This window comes from Equus quagga, chromosome 22 (assembly GCF_021613505.1).
Source record: "Equus quagga isolate Etosha38 chromosome 22, UCLA_HA_Equagga_1.0, whole genome shotgun sequence".
NCBI classification, from domain to species: Eukaryota; Metazoa; Chordata; class Mammalia; order Perissodactyla; family Equidae; genus Equus; species Equus quagga.
In genome coordinates this window covers 583,630-602,671 of record NC_060288.1, presented here as the reverse complement: position 1 = coordinate 602,671, position 19,042 = coordinate 583,630, and the positions used below count along the sequence as shown (strand labels likewise).

Here is a 19,042-nt window from a genome sequence, read left to right as displayed (position 1 = left end):
GCTTTCAGGGTGTACTCAGCGTGTACTCAGTGTGTTCTCAGCGTGTAATCAATGTGCTCTCAGGGTGTATTCAGCATGTACGCAGTGTGTTCTCAGCATGTATTCAGGGTGTTCTCAGCATGTAATCAGTTTGCTCTCAGGGTGTACTCAGTGTGTACACAGGGTGTACTCAGCGTGTCCTCAGGGTGTACTCAGCGTGTACTCAGGGTATTCTCAGCGTGTACTCAGCATGTTCTCAGTGTGTTCTCAGGGTGTACTCAGTGTGTTCTCAGTGTATACTCAGGGTGTTCTTAGCGTGTAATCAGTGTGCTCTCAGAGTGTACTCAGTGTGTACTCAGTGTGTTCTCAGCGTGTTCTCAGGGTGTACTCAGTGTGTTCTCAGCGTGTGCTCAGGGTGTTCTCAGCGTGTACTCAGTGTGCTCTCAGCGTGTACTCAGGGTGTTCTCAGCATGTAATTAGCGTGTTCTCAGCATGTACTCAGTGTGGACTCAGTGTGTACTCAGTGTGTTCTCTGTGTGTAATCAGTGTACTCTCTGTGTGTAATCAGCGTGTTCTCAGCGTGAACTCAGTGTGTTCTCAGCATGTTCTCAGTGTGTTCTCAAGGTGGATTGACATTCCACTGTGAAGTGCACTGCAGGCTTCACAGAAATCACTTAGTGTCTCAGGGCAAACACCAATTAACAGGTGGAGCTAAGACAGACTTCAGGGTTAAACAATGAAATGAGTAACTTAGTGTTTTCCTTTCAAATATGGGGAGGAGGACAGTTAAAAAGGAATTCCATTAGACACACCAGGCTGAGACAGTCAGGTCTTGACCATCCTCTCCCACCCCTCGCTCCTGGAATGTTCTCCACCAGTCTGTCTGTTTCTGTGATTCTGTGGAGTGAGTGCAGAGTCCAGTCCCACAACCAAGACCATTCCCTGACCTCTGCTCCTTGAAGATTCCCCCTGGGCGCTGAAGGTGTGTCATTTGCTTCCTCAGGCTGCCAGTGGATCCATGGGGCCAAGTCACGTCTGCCCACAGCTGCTAGCGTTTGCATCCCTGGGCACTGAGATCGAAGCTTGACCCCAGCAAGGACCAGCCCTGCCCCATCGCAGGAAATGGCTGAACGGCCTGAGCAACAGCAAATGAAAACTTCCTTCCTCTTCATCCAGCTATGGGCCCCGCCTCGAGCTCTCCCTGCCCTGTCTCCAGCCGCTGCAGCCTGGACAGCAGCCCCAGGGGGCCTGGAGGAGGGACACATTTTCCCAAGTCCCAGGACAGGCTTTTTGGCAGGCCACGACCTCAGGCACACACAGGGCTTGGCTGTTCCTCCCTCGCTCCTACAGAAGGAGGGCCGTGGGACAGTGAAACTAGCTGCTTTCAGTTGCTCTGCTCTTAAGGAGGAGACAGAGGGAGAGGAAAAACACCAGGATCTGGAAGTAAGGAGGGGTGGAGTTGGCACATCCCCACGTCGCAGGCGTTCCCTGGCCCCTGCGTCTGGGACACTTGGACGGCTACAGCCCCTGTCATGCAGACTTCCTCGCCCAGCTGCCGTCATGAGCGATGGAAGCAATAATCCCTCCACGGGCTGGAAGCACTGGCCGGTCATGACTGGCCCCCAGGACCTGTGGAGAGTGGACCCGCAGTCTTGCGATGCTTTGGGATGCTCAGTTCCACAGGCCACCCTGACCCATGCTGCTGACAGGAGTGAAGAAGTGAAGAGAGGTGCTGCCATCTACCAGGTACTCCCAAAGAGCTGTGAAGAGGGCACAGGTCCCACAGTGAAGGCAAGGAGGGCGAGGCTCTGCAGATACTGTCCACCCGTTCAGACCAGCACGAGCTGCCTGGCCCCACCCGCTGCCCTGCCTTACAAGGTAAGAAAGTGTGTGTGACTGAGTCTGCCAGACTCCAGCTGCTCCCACAAGAAGACAGATGGAGACAGGGGACAGATGGGCCCCCCAGGGCTCCCAGGTCCTCACACTGGGTCTCCCCTTCTCTGTGGATGGGCTACACCTCCGTAGCAGGGGAACCCACCTGCCATAGTCCCCGGGGCCTGGGCCTGCCTTTCCTCTGTGGTCTGCCACCTTCCCAGCCACTAGGAGCATTTTGTTTGGAAGGAAAGAATGAATAATTGTTTCCCAAGATTTCTGCCAAAGATAGGAAAAGAAAAGTCAGGCAAGGAAGTGCATATGTTATGGGGAAAGACCAGAGGGAAGGACAAGGAGGTACACAGACATTTGCTGAGCCCTCTGGTGTGCCAGCCATGATGCTAAGAGTTCCCTTACCTCCTGTCTGTTCTCATCACCACCCTGAAAAATAGAGGCTCATATGCCCCATTTCAGGTGAAGGAATTGGGGGATGGCTAGGCAAAAATCTTGCTGTTTCTTCCAAAAGGAAAACAGCAGAAGCAAAACCTGTTCTCCAGAATGGGCACTGGAGACCTTGGGGAGGCTTCAGTGAATTTGGTGGAGGTTTCCAGAACAAGAAACAGCCTTGGAGCTCAGCCACACCCATGCATGCTTGGCCTTCTGGGGCCCACATCCACCTCCCGTCCTCTCCTACAAGTGGATGTGTGCCCTGGGCATCAGCCTCCGGCCTCCATGTCCCATTAGGAGGAGAAAGGAGAACCCTGTGTGGTCTCCTGCGTCTCTTCCCACCCTCGTGGGCTCCAGCTCCCATCATGGCCATGCCTACTCTTTGTTATTAGCTTCTTATTCTTTGCATCTCTAACTCAACTTCCTCATCCTTCTGATGCCTGAGCCCAGCCTGCCCTCTCCACCCAGCTCAGGTGTACTGCTCCCGAAATGGGTGGACAAAATTAAAATTTATGCCTTTCCCAATCACATGGACATCTTGCTATACTTTGCACATAGATAGGCAGTGCTGGTGAGGGTGAGGAAGTGTGTGTGTTGAGGTTGGCGGGATGAGATAGAGGAGGGGGGACTCGTTGGAGTAGATGGACGGTTGACATGGAAGGGACTCTCAGGGAAGTCACAGGAGAAATGGGTGAAATGCACAGCCGCGGAACAGGGGCCTTCCGTGGGCTTGGCAGTGAGGCTGCTTCCTCTGGATTCTGTGGCTCTCTCCCACGTGCTTCCCCATGCCACCCTCCTTCCCCTTTCTCCTCTTTGCAGGGAGCCTGCAGAGCCGTGGTTCAGAATCAGGGAGAAAGGATGAGTCCAAGTTCTCTTCAGAGGGAAACTCTTGGAAGAAGAGATGCTCACTGCTTCCTTAAGAAATAGTTGACATTCCACCCCAGCTCTCTTATCCCTCATTTCCTACAGGGATTTAGGAGGAATGACATACCCGTGCGTGTGTCAGAGCCCGGTCTCTGTGTGGGGTCACACAGTAGTTGTTTGTGTACTTTAATGCTGGTCTTGGTGACCTGAAAACTCCATCTTTCCCATTCCCCTGCCCCCATCTTTGGGGTCTGGGCCAAAGCCTCAGAGCTGTGGCCGTTTCTCTAGGGGGAGGTGCTTTGCGAGTTGGTCCAGCTGGGTAGATTTCTGCCCTGTCAGCCTCATTCAGCCACTTTAGCTAATGGGCCCCCAGGCATCTACCCCATCTAGAGCAAGGATGAAAGATTCCTGACTGAAAACTTAGAAACCCAGGTTCAAGTCCCACCTTTGAGCAAGCCACCCGAGCTCTCAGTTTTCCCATCTGGGAAACACTGATGACCCACCTGCCTCACTGCGGAGATTTGTGTTCTGAAGTGGTGGGCCGGTGAAAGGAACCCTCAGGAGCCCTGTCGTAAGAGAGAGCAGAGGAGAGGCGGAATCAGCGGAACGCCAGGGAGGACCCGGGCAGCCGTGGAGTTAGAGACATCAGTGTAGGCTGGGGCTTGAGGATCTGATGAGGAAGCAGGGCTGCAAAACTTGTCCTTCAGCTTGCTGGTCGGATGCTGTGATTCCTGCTGCCATGGGGAGGAAGGGAGTTGAGAAATTAGTGCCCTCACAACCGCAAGTCTTAAATGCCTTATGGCAAATATTAACCAAGGGACCCCTGCCAGGTCTTGGGTGTTAGAGAAAGGAGCAAAATCAGCAGAGACAGGTTTTCCCTCTGACCAGCCTTGAGAAGATTCAGATGTCCTCTGGATCTGATAGATTACTGTATGAGAATTTCCCAGTCCTCTTATGGTTTGGAACTTAGCTGTGTGAGTCACAGCAAAGCAGCAGACGGCTGATTAAAAAGGTCTTCTGGTCAACTATGAATGGCAAGGCCCTTGATTATCCATAATGGGAACTTTCACTTAATATACTCATGAAAAATGTGATCAATTGCATTTATTAAAGTGAAATGTTGGTTACATGGAAGCAAAATGTATTCCTATATTTATGTCGTAGGAGTGAGGTCCTTGTATCAACTTTCCAAGCAGAAAAATCTGGATCTTACATGTAAACTCTCTTCTTCATAGTGCTCCAAATGGCTAAATTTATTCTCTCATTTTCAAAACAAATGGGCTCCAGGGTGAAAATTGTTGACTTACACCCTTCCAAGTATCTATCATGAGGAGTGAGTACAGCAGATCAAGTCGCTGGTCCTTCATTTACACTATGACAGGGCTCTGGTAAACCAGCAATAGCACTCTGTGACCTACAGGGGCTTCCGAGGCACTATTTCCTCCTAGTGAAAGCTCGAAACTCTGTGGGCATATGCACTCATATTGTCCCACTTCACAGATGAGGACACACATGCTTGAGGATGGTCAACACCTTGCTGGGACCCAACGGTAGGATGCAGCAGCTCAGGACAGAGCTCAAGTCGTCCACTCTGAGGCCAGTTCTTTCAGCCTTCTCTCACTGTCTTCCAGGAGGGTGAGGTGTCCTTGGAAGGCAGTCTGCCATTTCCTGGGACCTGGCGGTCTACGCTGCACTCCTACTTTCTCTGGTGGAGGTGATGGGAGAAGGACTCTCAGGAATATCAGGTCTAGTGACCCAGCCCTGTGTGGACAATCATTTCTTTCTAGAAGCAGTAACGGCCTGGGTTTGGAGAATGTGGAGTCCAGCGCCAGGCAATGCCAGCTTAGGGCTGTAACATCAGTGTGAGTCAGAGAGTGTGCCATGGTCTGGGGCCAGAGGCTGCCCTGATCATTTCTTGGACCCCACGTTCTGCTGCCTGTCTTTGGGAAGGCCAGGAACTGTCAATGTGAGCCTTGAGTTTGGGGCTAAAGATACAAAGCCCATGTGGAGACATAGAAAACAGACAACTCAAGAGAGAGGAAAAAATCTTTCTCTACAATCATTTTGGGAAATTCCAATTTTCTTTTACTAGGTCTTTGTTTCTTACATATTTTATGTTTTGAAATAACAATGACTTTTGGTATGTAAATGACACTAGAAAATTGATAAGGAATGTATTTTTAAAATTTCCCCCCAAATGCCATTTTTACAAACCCCACAGTTTTCACCTGTAGCTTTAAATTTCCCAGAAATTTGCCTCTTCACTTTGGTCTTCTTTTTTCTCTTCCTCTCTCACCTCAAAAACAATCATCTTTTTGAGATTCCACCACCAGCTTCTAGGAGTGTTCAGGGTTTAGAAGACAGGGTAAGAATGAGCAAGAAGACAAGGAGTCCACGGAGGCCTGGGGGGAGGGAGACGAGGATGGTACGTTGCTCCTCGAGGCAGCGAATGGAAGTGCAGTGTAGGTCTGTTTTCTCATAGGCAGGCCCTGTCCAGCAGACCAGAGGAAATCGTTTTAGCTCTCTGTGTCTTGGATTGTTTTGCCTTAAAATAAAACCAATGTCTGAATCATGTCTGTAAAGTACATTAAATTTTTGAGAGAAAGTTTTTATTTATAGTAGAAGTCAGTGGCGCTGTGATGCTAAAGGCGAAAATGAAGCTCTGCTTCTGCTAACAAGCTAAGTGGTGCCTGACAGCTCATTGAACAAGGCTGCATTATCTCATTTGTTCTCTGAGGTCTTTCCAGTTCTGACATCCTGTGATAAGTGTGAATCTATGAATCCAGGAAGAGAAAGAAACTGTTAAATGAAATTAAAGTATTAAAACAATTTAATTTCATCTACCTCAGCTTGTCCCTAAGATTAATTATTTTGTTGAACAACATCCTTGCAGGGAAGCTATGTACAGTGGGCTTGCGTCTCGCAGGGGGATCTGGGATTTCGGTGGGGAGCTAGATGGTTCTATGCGTGACTAGCACAGAGGCGATGCCTTCTTTGAGCAAGAACACAAATCCCATCACAGAATTTTAGGACCAGAATTGCAAGCTTTCTGTCCCCTAATGACTGATATTTCTTTCTCTGGCCAGATTCTAGTTGATGAAATTCCCTTCTAGAATTGAATACTGACCCTCGGGTATACTTAACCCACAGGAAGAGGTCTTCTTCTTATCTGGGGTAAATGCTTAATTACCCAGACCTTTTTGACTTTTCTAGCCTGTCATAAATTTAGAAACTGTTCTGCTCATATAAAGTGGTAGTCTAGATCATTCCGTCTTTATATTAATCCTTCTTGGTTAACAATTTAGAATTTTTAAAAAGAAACTAGAACAAAGAGAGAGCTTGCAGAGATGCCCATGTAGCAATATAGATAAATGTGCAGTGGTGTACTTTAAAAGATGTTGGTATTTAGAAGACAATATTGATTGGGTTGAAAAGCTTATCTTTAGTCTATTTTACACGCATTGGTTTTGACACAGATGTCTTGATTTATTACTTGAATAAATAAAGGCTGAGAGAGCAGAATGGGTTTGAATTCTTTTTCATCTTGTGATTTGTCTCAGTGTTCCCATGACAACATTCTCTCACTCTTGCTCTCTCCTTGCCCTTGCCTTTGACATTCACACACACAAGTCCTGCAGATCATTGTGCAGGTGCCACCCTTCTGGAACTACATACCCCTGAGTGTCGGAAGAAGAAGGCAGAGAGCCCATGGACCATTTACAGTTGTGTGTCCCTGTGACATGTAGAGAAACAGTTGGAGTGGGGGCAGGACATGGGGGTTCTAGCCCTTTCGTTGATTCAAGTTCGCTAAGTCAGGGCAAGTCTCTTCTTCCTAGGTCTTAATTTTTTTTCTGTGAGAAGATTAGACTGTGGTTTCCTCCCTTCTAGCTCCATGAATCTAAATTCTTGACAATCCATTTGAGCCTTTGTGAAAACTCAGCCAAAACTACAGCTTTTGATGATAAATCTCTAAAAGTCCATTTATCACTATTGCTGGGAAACTCCTTTATTGGTAAAATTAGATGCCTCTCCAGGATCCAGAGGATAAGTAGGAACTAAAATACATTTTAAAACATTTTACACCAATATATACCCAATTTTCTAATCTTGAGTGTTAATTTTTTTTACAAAATATTAGTAGCATTAGTCAAGACAAAAAGACTAGATTGAGTTTTTTATAACTATTCAAGAAGGAGCTGTGTTTTGTTATTCTCCCATATTAAAAGGAAATACATTTGCTGAAAGGGGTTGTTCTCTGTTTTCAGTTTCAGGAGTCAATTATTCAGCAAAGGGAATATTGAAAATCAATTCCACTCTGAAATTAAGACCTAGAATGATGACAAGACTTGTCCTTACTCTGCTAGTTTGAAAGAGTTTCAACAGATTGCCTCAGTTTAACTTTGAAGTTTCATGGCCTTGAACAGAAGTCTTCTGTCACTTACAGATTTAGTTAGAATTCTTGGTTATGTGTGATAGAAATCCTGAAGGCTACTTAATCCCAAATGAGGGGGATTCGTTAGAAGGAGAACTCATGTCTGCAAGTGTCAGGTCTTGTGGAACCCAAGGGCAGAGGTCTGGATGGGCCTCCGGGCCAACTGGGACGAGGGTTCCAGAGTGTTCTGGTCTCTCCTTTCATCTCTTCTCTCTGTTGCCCTCTGCCCTTCTCTGCACTCTTCTCTGAATCATTCTTCTGTCTCTACACATCTACTTCCTCTACTCCCTATTCCTCAGGGAGGATTACGGCAACCCACAACTTCCAGATTTACATCTCCTCTCTTTAGAGACAATCCAGACTAAGACTGGAATCCCTTAGGCCTGCTTCCTAAGCCCCAGGAGGAGGCTCCTTGGCCCAGTGCAAGTTAGGTGCCCACCCAAGCTGCTGTGGTGGGGGCGGGGTGGGTGGGTGCAGCTCACATGTTACTGTTGAGAGCCCAAAGATGATTATAACCATGGAAATCTGGGAAAGGGACGCTTCCTAGAAATTGATGGGACATGGGGAGGAGGGGAGCGAATATGGACAGCCAACCCGATAAATGACCAAAAGCACTTTCAGAGAGTTTTAACTAAAATTTATAAAGTGATTGCTTTGTACAAATGTCCTATCTGAGCACTCTCAGATTTTAGGGAAGCCAGTTTTTACAGCGTTTGGGGAGACTTTTAAAGAAGCATCCCTGAACTAAGCAATATATTACAATCCACTTATTGCCCGATATGGTTTATGTATAGGTTTGCTTCCAGAATCCGCTACTGGTTATGATACGATACTTTTTCCCTTTCAAAGACCTTTTTTTCCTTGTAGATTTTTAGAGACTGTAAAATGCTACGAGATTCATACGAATATATAAGTCCTTAGGTGAGAGTGGGGTTCTACAGTAAGCAGATGACCATCTCGGATTCTGCGTGTAATCTCGTCAGCTTTATAGCAACGCACTGGGGCTTGACCCAGTGTTTGAGAAGTCAGAACAAGAACAACAAAAAAGTGAAGATCAACGTCTTTCCTTGAACTGGTTACACTGATTCCTTGATCTGAGCCATATCAATGAAAACAAAAGGTGGACGAAAGAAAGAATGGTGGCTCCATGTGGTCACACCGTTGTGCTCTTGCAGGGCTGCATTTTAAGAAGTTCGCTTTCCTTCGTCCTAAAGTAATCAGCAGCTGTGACTCTTTTTTGGCTGCCCTTTGTGTTTATGCATCTTTCCTGTGATTATATGTAGTCAATTTTAACTTTTTGAATTTATCTTTCAATTCTCAGGATGTGTGATTTTGTACTAACCTTTCAATTACCAGGTCCGGCAGATTATGGGCTAAAAAGCTCCAGGGCATTATTCGAGCACTCACAATCTTTCACCATTTGAAAATCCCATTTTATCTGCAAGGAGCTTGGTTACTCTTCACTAATCTCTCAGTCTGATTGTATGAAGAAGTAACAGTCAAAGCGTCAGCCAAGTGCCCTACAACTATAGCACAAATAATAAATAAAAATACTGGTAAAGGTAAATAGTAATAAAGAATCAGTTCTAGGAAAATATAAATAAGGGTCAAGGTGAAGAAAAGATGGGGCAAAATCAGGAGAACAACCCAAAAGGACAAGCCGTAAAGCCCTACAGAGCTGGCGTGTTTGAAAGTCAAATTCGGCTATGTGCTTTCCAGCTGCCCAAGCTAAGAGACAGGGTCAGCTGCACAGTTCTCATTGTGAGAAGGAAGGGAAGGAGAGGCGGAGGGAGAGGGGAGGAAGGAATGGAGGAGGAGAGGGAAGGAGGGAGGAAGGAAAGAAAGAAATTTCCTTTAACATGTTCCACAGAAATTAATTTTCCTAGAAAACCAAATTTCGCTTGCCCTTTAGAATAACAATAAAAAAATAGCATTTTGGATAAAAATTTTCTAAGGAGCTCTTAATATTTACAATTTCCCTGTTGCCTTAGACATATATACAACATAATTTCCTTTTCTTGACGACTTCAGTAATCACTGTAATCGGCATTGCTGGCGGCGTTAGGTCTGTAAGACGGCTTGCTTCTACACTTCGTGGCCCCGGAGACTCTGCTTTCTGAGTCCTCTTTGCTTGTTAGTAATCCTTTTCTTTCCTCCCTGCCTCCTGCCCCTTCTTGCTGCTGTTAGTGTGCCTGCCTCTAACAGACTTCCTTTAATCCACCACAGACCAGGAAACTAGACAACAAATTTGTTTACATTGTAAGGTAACTTTGTTAATTATGCAAAATGAAAAGGTTCTGTGTGCGGGGTTCGGGAGCTCACCTAGCAGGAAATCTCAGGAGTTTTGTTATGGGTATTTTTTCTTCTGATTTTGTGTGTTCGGAGATGATGCTTTTGCTTTCTGTGACTATGGTCACACTCTGGATGAACAAAGTTTCTGGACAAATAACTCCTGGATTCATTCATTCTATAAATGTTTCTTGACCACCAGCTGTGTGGCAGGCACTGTCCTAGACACGGGGGAGACAGCAGTGAGCAGGACAGGCAAAGTCCTTGCTCATACATTCTGTAGGAGCAGGAAATGATAAACAAGCAAACAAGATATGAACACACGACTTCAGATGGTGACAAGTGCTTGGAAGACAACAAAACAGAGAGGGGGATGAGGTGAGGGTTCTAGAATGAACAGTTCAGTTCGTGTGATGAGAGAAGGCCTCACAGAGAGGGTGGCCTTGGAGCTGAGACTTGATGACGAGCAGGAGGCACCATGGGAAGATCAGGGAGGCATGGGTCTAGGCAGTGGTACCTTCAGGACCATTATAAGCATGAGTTCTGGAAAAGTCAGAGCCATGGGCAGGGCCAGATCACATAGGCCTCATCATCTCAGATGAGGAGTTTAACTTTGATTCTGTGTGCCCTGGGGAGGATTTGGAGAGTTTGAAGCAGGAGAGAAGCACAGAAATTCAGGGAAGAGTGGGTGCATCTATGAAGTGACTTCCTTCGAGTCCCCTGCAGGTCGCAGGATTTACTGTCCCCGCCTCCCACTTCCTAATCTTGCTGAAGAATGCTTGACGCACACAATTTAACTCTCTCTGAACGACAGGGAACTCCCATTTTCCCCCAAAGTCCTTCAGTTCTGAACTGGAGAAGTGTGATGAATTCGTGAAGGGGGAGAAAACTCCAGTCACTTGAGGATTTGAGATTTCCCCAAATGAAACTGCGTTCTAGTCATAGTCAATCGAGTAGATCCTTTCAATATGTGTAACCTCAAAAAGTTTAATTTGTTGCAGTGCATAATATTTAGGATTTAAATAGAAAAGCTTTCTTTTTTTTACTCATCACAAAATGCGTTGCACATAATAGGTGCTCCACAAATATTTCTTAACTTCTAGATTGCTGATTGCAAAGCCAGTCTAAGCGATCTCTCTTTTACTAATTCCTTCAGTTCTGTCCTTACATCCTTTAGTCCCATTAAACTGGGTGGCCATCCAGGCTGGTGACTTGTCAAGCAAAGGGTGGTAGGCACCGTTGGAATCCATCCAAAGTAGAATGAAATTTCAAACTGTCTTTGGGGTCATAAATTTAGTGTAGTGGTGTTTTTATGAAAATGTCTTTCTCTTGTGGCCAAGAATAATGTTTAAGGAGTTCTTGAGTGGGCGCGTAGCCAAGGAATTACAGTAATATTTCTCTTCGGCTGAGCTTGTTGACCTAGTTTTTTGGATCTGCTTTGTGAATAATCTTTGTGAATAATGTCCCCCCAATACTGATAACTATTCTAAAGAACCAGCTTTACTCTATGCTTTAAACAGCCTATAAAATAAATATTTTCAACGTAAATAAATCCTTTTACTTTTCGCGCCATTTTACAAATCTAATGGCAAAATTCTTTCTCATCCTCAATCTGTTTTAGTAAGTGGACTTTTTCTCGTAGTTCTCTGCAAACTGCCCCTCCCCCACCTCGTTATGCTGTGTTGTGAACCGCTTATGGCTGTCTGCTTTGGGTTCCTTGATTGTGTTGTCTTGTTGCTTGTAGCCTCTGAAGCCCTTTGAGAAAAAAGCAGCATTCCATAGGTCCAATTAGAAGTATTGCAGGAGTTACACTGTTGACTACCTGTAAGTTACTTTAAGCATTATTAAAAGAATTTATTAAATATTTCTGTAGCTCCTTTATAAAGCACGAAACAGAGGCAGAAGATTATTTTCCTCCTTTCTATCAGTTTGAAGTCTGAGGCAGACAAACTTGTATGCAAAGAGGCATTTTCAGACATACGCCAGGAACATCGGCAGTCTGGGGTCAAGGTTTATACTTTGCGTGATACTCATTGTAGGCCCACAGTAGGGTGATGGCTGCGTAGGAAAGTTGCTCATGTTACTACGCACATCACAATTAGGGGAGAAAAGTCACCATCTCTGTTCCGTTTAGTCAAGGGAAGATTCTTAATGGAGGTGGGCTTCAGGGCCATCTGTGTGAAGGCAGGAAAAGCTTGGTGGGTTGATCGAACATAAAGAGGGGTTGAATTTGGGTTTCTCCTGTGTTCCTGTGTGAATTTCATCATTCATTATGAGGGAACGTAACAACCATATGATCATACGTACATAGATCGAATGTTTTCCAAACTGAAAATTAAGATTTCTGGCTTCTAAGTTTGTACCTTTTATCCAAAAGTATAAAAAATAAATTAAAAATAGTAAACTATGTTTATTGAAAACAATAAAATATCATGAAAAAACCCACATATTTCAGAAATATGCATCATGCAATACAACATTGGAGAATTCGAAACCAGTACCAGACGATCTGGACACGGACTGCACGTCTGTGCATCAGAGTGCTACCATCCCGGTGGACCTGCGAGATTTCTCCTCACCCTGGAAGACTTCCTCTCCCAGGTGGCAGGTGGTGACAGCAACTGAATCAGGCCACTCTGCAAGGCGTTGCTAAGAGACAGCAGGAACGCAGGAAGGGGTCCTGTAAGCTTGAGAGCTCAGCGAGTCTGAAGCTATCTCCCAGTCAGAGCCCGCAGGGGGTGGGAGGGGAGGCCGGGCGAGGGGTGCCTCTGTGAATGAGGCTCTTTGTGCAAGGACTGCACTCTTGCTTTAGCACAGGGAGGAGTCTGCTCTTTGGAAAGCAAATCAAGGCAGATGATTCAGTTGAGGAGCAGATGTGACCCCTGAACAAAAATCAGGTTTAGAAATTTGTGACACTCTACCCATATTGACATATTGTTCACAACAGTAATGTATAGATTGGATTTCTGCCGCTTTCCTGCACAGACAAAATGATTATTAAGACCCCTTAGGCGTTTTAATCATGAAGACTGGCCAAAAAATGTATAGCATCAATTTCCTTCCCTTTGCAGGCTTGGCTGGCCTATGCTGCAGGTGGAACAGTCCTAGATGGCATCTTCTTCCAACAGAAGGCTGTTTCGTCTACACTGAAAATCTGTTTCAGGGTGGCCGCCTTCCTTGGTTATCTCAGCCAGATGTCCTGGAGAACTGGCTGCAGCTTCTACGTCAGCACTTGCTGCCTCGCCTTGCACTCTAATGTGACGGAGACGGCTTCTTTCCTTAAACCTCATGAGCCGACCTCTGCTAGCTTCAAACTTTGCTTCTGCAGCTTCTTCGCCTCTCCCAGCCTTCACAGAATTGAAGAGAGTCAGGGCCTTTTTGTGGATTAGACTTTGGCTGAAGGGAGTGTTGTGGCTGGTTTGATCTTCTATCCAGACCACTAAAGCTTCCTCAGTGTCAGCGAGAAGGCTGTTGCACTTTCTTATCATTCGTGTGCTCACTGGAGTAGCACTTTTAATTTCCTTCAAGAACTTCCTTTGCATTCACAACCTGGCTAACTGTTTGGTGCAAGAGGCCTAGCTTATGGCCTCTCTTGGCTTTCGACATGCCTTCCTCGCTAAGCTGAAGCATTTCTAGCTTTTGATTTAAAGTAAGAGACGTGCCACTCTTCCTTTCACATGAACACTCAGAGGCCATTGTAGGATTATTAATGCCTCATTTCAGTACTGTGGTGCCTCTGGGAACAGAGAGGCATAAGGAGAGGGAGAGATTTCGGGGAACAGCCGATTGGTGGAGAAGTCAGAACACACACAACATTTATCGATTACATTTGCTGTGTTACATGGGCACGGTTTGGTGGCACCAAAAACAATTACAATGGTAACATCAAAGATCACTGACCGCAGATCACCATAACAAATATAATAATAATGAAGAAGTTTGAAATATTGTGAGAATTACCAAATGTGACACAGAGACACCAACTGAGCAACTACTGCTGGAAAAATGGCGCTGATACACTTGCTCAACACAATGTGGCCACAAACTTCCAATTTGTAAAAAACGCAGTATCTGCAAAGTGCGGTAAAGCGAGGTATGCCTGTATAGGCAATAGCTGTCTTGTGATGCACCTAACGAGGCAGAATCTCTCCTAGTCCCGAATTCCATACTACTTAAGAAAAGCTTTATAAGATGAGGTTTGGAGTAGAGTTGCCAGATTTAGCAAATAAAAATAGCAATATTTGGGACATACTTATACTTTTTAGCACAATTATTTGTTGCTTAGCTGAAATTCACATTTGACTGGTGCCTGGTATTTTATCTAGCAACGCTTGCTTGGAGTTGGCTCTGGAGTTGAAGTCCAGCTAGCTGAGTGATCTTGAGCAAATTACTCAGCTTCTCTGAGCTTCACTTTCTTGGTATCCATCCATTGTTGTGAGCATCCTTTTTATAATAGATATCAAGCACTTAGCACAGATCCTGCGCATAGTAGACAAAGTTCTCACTAAATTATAGGCATCATCATAATGACTGGCAACCCTGTTACTTGCAACTCAGTTTCAAATATTTCTGTATAAATCTTATTTCCTTTACTAGAAGGTGGGATCCACATCTGCTCAGGCTTGAACATAATGGGGGTATAATTTGTTGGATTTTGCGTCAGTACAAAATTCTGCCCCAGCACTTCTGTGGAGTCTGAGTGACTGGCTGCCTGGCTGGCCCCCTCTTGCAACCCGCCGGTTCCCTTTCCTTTCCCTTCCCCCATAGGAAGAATAAGCCTTTGTTCTGGAGTTATTTCAAGCAAGCTAAGCCCTTGTGGAAACCGCTTCACTCAGTTTTTATAGGCCAGTAGATCCCACAACGTATACAAGATTTATTGTTCATATGAAATTGAAAAGCTCCCCTGTGTAGTTCTTTGAATCTACAGAGGAAAATGAATGGCCTTCACTAGAACTGTTGTAAAGATTTAATGACATTTACATTCAAGCCGCTGAAAGTAAATAATTATGCTGCTGGGTGGCTATTCTTCTGCTGAGTTTAAACCGTTTAAAGTAACTTGGCCTATGTTAGCTTGACGTTAATTCAGGTCGTGTGAAAAGTCTCCATCAGAACTGTGGGCTGGCTAAGATGGAAACTTAGACGTTTCTATACAATTATGAGGCATAAGAAGGATTCAGGGGAGGAGACTCCAAGGACAGTGACAGAGGAGGGTGGGAAGGACTTCCTGGAATGTTCAGCTGTGCAGACCACCGCTTGAGAGAAAGCCGAGGTGCCCAGGAGAGAGCACCACCATTGTTCTCGCAGTCACAGCAAGCCCAACTCCAGATGGTCTGCATATCACATCACAGCACCGAGGCACTCCGCCCATCTTCCATATCAGCTCTTTGTCCTACCCTCACTTGCTATCAGGAAGGAAGACTGAAGTGAGAATTAAAGACTATCTGAGTCTGACTTTATCAAAAAAAAATAGGTCCCTGACCTTAGCTTCCCCCATTTCGACTCTGCTATTCCTAAGGATTCCACTGGGCCACCCACTCTCCTCAGGTGTTCTGGGGGCTCTGGCAGGTATCTCCCATGTGCACGCTGCACAGGAGCCAAAATTAGGGGACTGAGCAGTCAGTCCTACTTTCCAGCATGTGGGCCTAAGCCATGAGGGGATGATTGAATTTGGGGCATGTGGAAGATCATTCACTTCCATGTCATTATTGAAAGCATTTCCCATATGCCTAACTGATGGAGGGCTTGTCTTGCAGACCCCCGGTGTTCCATGTGGGAGAGCTAAAGGGAGATATCTGCAGTCAGCAGAAAAGACAGAATGCACAGGCAGATGCCAGGGACATTTCTCCAAGTGGGCCAGAAAGCCGTACAGAAGGCTGCATTTGATAAGCCCAGCAGTCACCCAGTTGGCTCAAATGGGGGGAAATGAGTCATGCAGAGGCAACTGCTGTGGGTCTCTTGGGGACAGCTCCTGCGTGCTTCACCTAGCAGGGTTGTGGTTCACTTCAGTTCTTGACAACAGCTCCCATCCTGAGCCTTGAGTGTCCCCCTTGCTGCTGGCTCATGACCCTAGGGAAGACGGTGTGTCTGAACCACCAAATTGTTGTTCCACCTTCCAGTTCTATTTGCCTATTTTTGTGGGATTTCCTATCCTTTCACAAGCTATTTGAATGATGCTCAGGAAAGTTATGAATCAGACTTTCGAGCTCATAGAAGATACGGTCATAGTCCAGGGGCTTTTCTGGTCCCCTCTTTGTGGGAGGCATTGTGGAGAATGTGGTAACTGTGGTGCAAGGATGGCCTTCCATTTCCTTCTCTCTCAAATGAAGCTTTGCATGAGATGACTGGAGTTTCTTCCCACTCTCAAATTCTGTGAGCCCCTGAGATGGAATAATAGATATGAACACACCATAAAGCACAAGAGGGTGTGGAAACCTTAGATACCACTACTGTTGTTATTATTATGCTTTCCTCTGAATTCACAAACCAATGTGTAGCACAATACTGATTAATCTCAATTCATACTTGCTGCAAATTGGCCAATTTTTAAAAATAATAATTGAATGTTTGCCCAAAGAACCCATCAGTCTTACAACTTCAGCAGTTAACTTTCATTCATTTAACAAATACTCCTCTCAGGCTCTGTGCTAGACACTAGAGCTATAAATAATAATAAAAAAGACAGACCTGGGGGCCAGCCCAGTGGCACGGTGGTTAAGTTCATGTGCTCCACTTTGGCAGCCCGGGTGCAGACCTACACACTGCTCACCAAGCCATGCTGTGGCAGTGTCTCACATATAAAGTGGAAGAAGATTGGCACAGATATTACCTCAGGGCCAATCTTCCTCACCAAAACAAACAAAAAAACCCCCCAAAAAACAGACCTGTTCTTGAGGTGTATATGATCCAGCTGAGAGACAGACAATGAGCAAGTAATTAAAAATATGATGAGTGTTACAAGGAAGGTCAAGATGCTATGGAAATGTCTAATGGGGCACCCAGTCTGGTTTGAATGGGTAGGAAAAGCTTCCTGCCTGGAGGAACTATCTAGGTTAATAATAAGAGCTAATATTTATAGAGCCTTTATTATGCATCATGTTACGTGCATTCTTTCATTTAATCTTCAAAGAACTCCATGAGGTAGGGTCTATTAGTGTTTCTACTTACAGACAAAAGAAATCAAGGCACAAGAGGTGAAACACATGCCTGAGGCTCACAGCTAGTTGGAGAGAACACCTGGAAGTGAGTGCAGGTGGCTGTGCACCAGGCTCTCTACTGACTCAAGGGTAGAAGGGCAGGGCGCCGCCGAGACAAAGGCTGGTCAGCCCTGCGGGACGGGAGGGACAGCATGAAATCACACAGGAAGAGAGCATCAAATGGTTGTGTGTGAGCTTGGGAGAAAGTTCCCTCGTTGTCCCTTTGTTCCTTAAGATAGTAATGTGTTTGTGAAAGAAAAAAAAGCTGCTTTCCAATTCGAGAGAGAAGGAAATGGAATGGTTTGTTTACAGTCAGAGGTATTAAGCTTTGTGAGAAGTAAGATTTTCCTGTAAGTGAGATGGACTACATAATCTAAGTTTCTAATAAACTTGAGTAATAAAACCCTGTAATGATTTTAGTGAAATTCCACCTAGTGTCTATCAGGTGGCAATAATAATAGATGTTCACTGTTTTGGTAATAGAATAATTCTAGCTGAAGTCACAAAGGCATTGATTCTAGTAGGTTCTTTTTCTCCAGTCTTGGAATTACTACATGTTTAGGGAAAATGTAGGAATAATAAGGAAATATTATAGTGGTGGGAGGGAGAAATTTTATTCCTGACATTTTAAGTGTAGCTGTAAAAGGTTTAATTTGAACATTTCTTGGCTGGGGACGACCTCATAACATTCAGGAGATGGATTTGCTGGGCAGCAGTTAGATTCTTTCAGTGTTATTAGAATGTTTCCACCTTAACCTCAAAAGAAGCAACTCAAGCATGCCCATGTCCAATATTACTTTATCCAGGTGCACACCAAAAGCATCTTTAATGATTAGGAATTACATGCTATTAAAGCTTAATTAACTAGACTTCAGCTACCTAAGTTCTCAGTTAACTTAAATTTCCTTTTGTTTTGTATCCAAGGCTTAAGGGAAATTGCCAGATTATAAAGTATTTAAAAAACCTCTACATTTTAAGACTAAGGACTGTCATGCTGACTGTGTACCTCAGGCCAGAATTCTGGGCGCCCCAATTCTGCTACACTTGGGATTAAGAACACGAACTTGGAAATCAGATGGATCTGGCCAAAAGTCCTTATTATACTTGCCATTTGTCTCCAGGCGAGTTTCGTAGTTTCTTGATAGCTCAGTTCATTCATCTGCACCAGCAGATAGTCATACCTGTCTCCCTGTGCTGTGGGAAGAGTCGAATGGGATTATGCAATGAAAGCAGGGGCCAGCGCACGACAAGTGCTCAGGAAACGGAAATCAATTAGGAACAAGACTTAGCCTGAGCCACTACAATATCACAAATAATCAAAGAAACATGACACTACATTTGGTATTCTGTACTAACGCTGACAGAAAATTATGCCTTCATAGTTTCAAAAGTCATTTTTAACAATGACAGTTAACATGAAAATGTTTTCTGGTTAACGCATGATAAACTACAATTAAAATCAGCTAACTAGAATGCCCAATTTAGAAAATATTCCAGTTAATAAAGACTGGAATTTTCCCATATTCAGAAACTACAATGTTTTATCTACAGAGAAATATGTATATCTTTCACACTCAATAGAATTGTCAACTCTGATTTTAGCAAAGTTTAAACAAACTGCCAGGTAGGACTTAGTGCTGTTTCCCTCTTCCTTTTTTGAACTAATTCTGAGTTCTTTAAGACTTGCTGTCTCACACACACCTTCTAAGTAATTTCTTAGTTTTGCTTTTTGCTGAATACCACTTAGCACCTTCACTTTTGTAGAGCTTTTCTTGACTAGTTCTTTTTTTTTGAGAAAGATTAGCCCTGAGCTAACTGCTGCCAATCCTCCTGTTTTCGCTGGGGAAGACTGGCCCTGAGCTAACATCCGTGCCCATCTTCCTCTACTTTATATGTGGGATGCCTACCACAGCATGGCTTGCCACACGGTGCCATGTCCACACCAGGGATCCGAACCAGCGAACCC

At 44.9% G+C, this 19,042-nt stretch overlaps 1 protein-coding gene across 1 annotated transcript in view; it reads left to right on the top strand.

The window, feature by feature from the left end:
* The window catches only part of PSD3 (pleckstrin and Sec7 domain containing 3), a 643,022-nt gene that overhangs the window by 119,553 nt on the left and 504,427 nt on the right, over window positions 1–19,042 (top strand). The window contains exon 3 of the mRNA XM_046648392.1: window positions 983–1,857. Within this exon, the coding sequence (XP_046504348.1) occupies window positions 1,102–1,857 (756 nt within the window). The 5' untranslated portion in view covers window positions 983–1,101. The remainder of the gene's footprint in view (window positions 1–982; window positions 1,858–19,042) is intronic.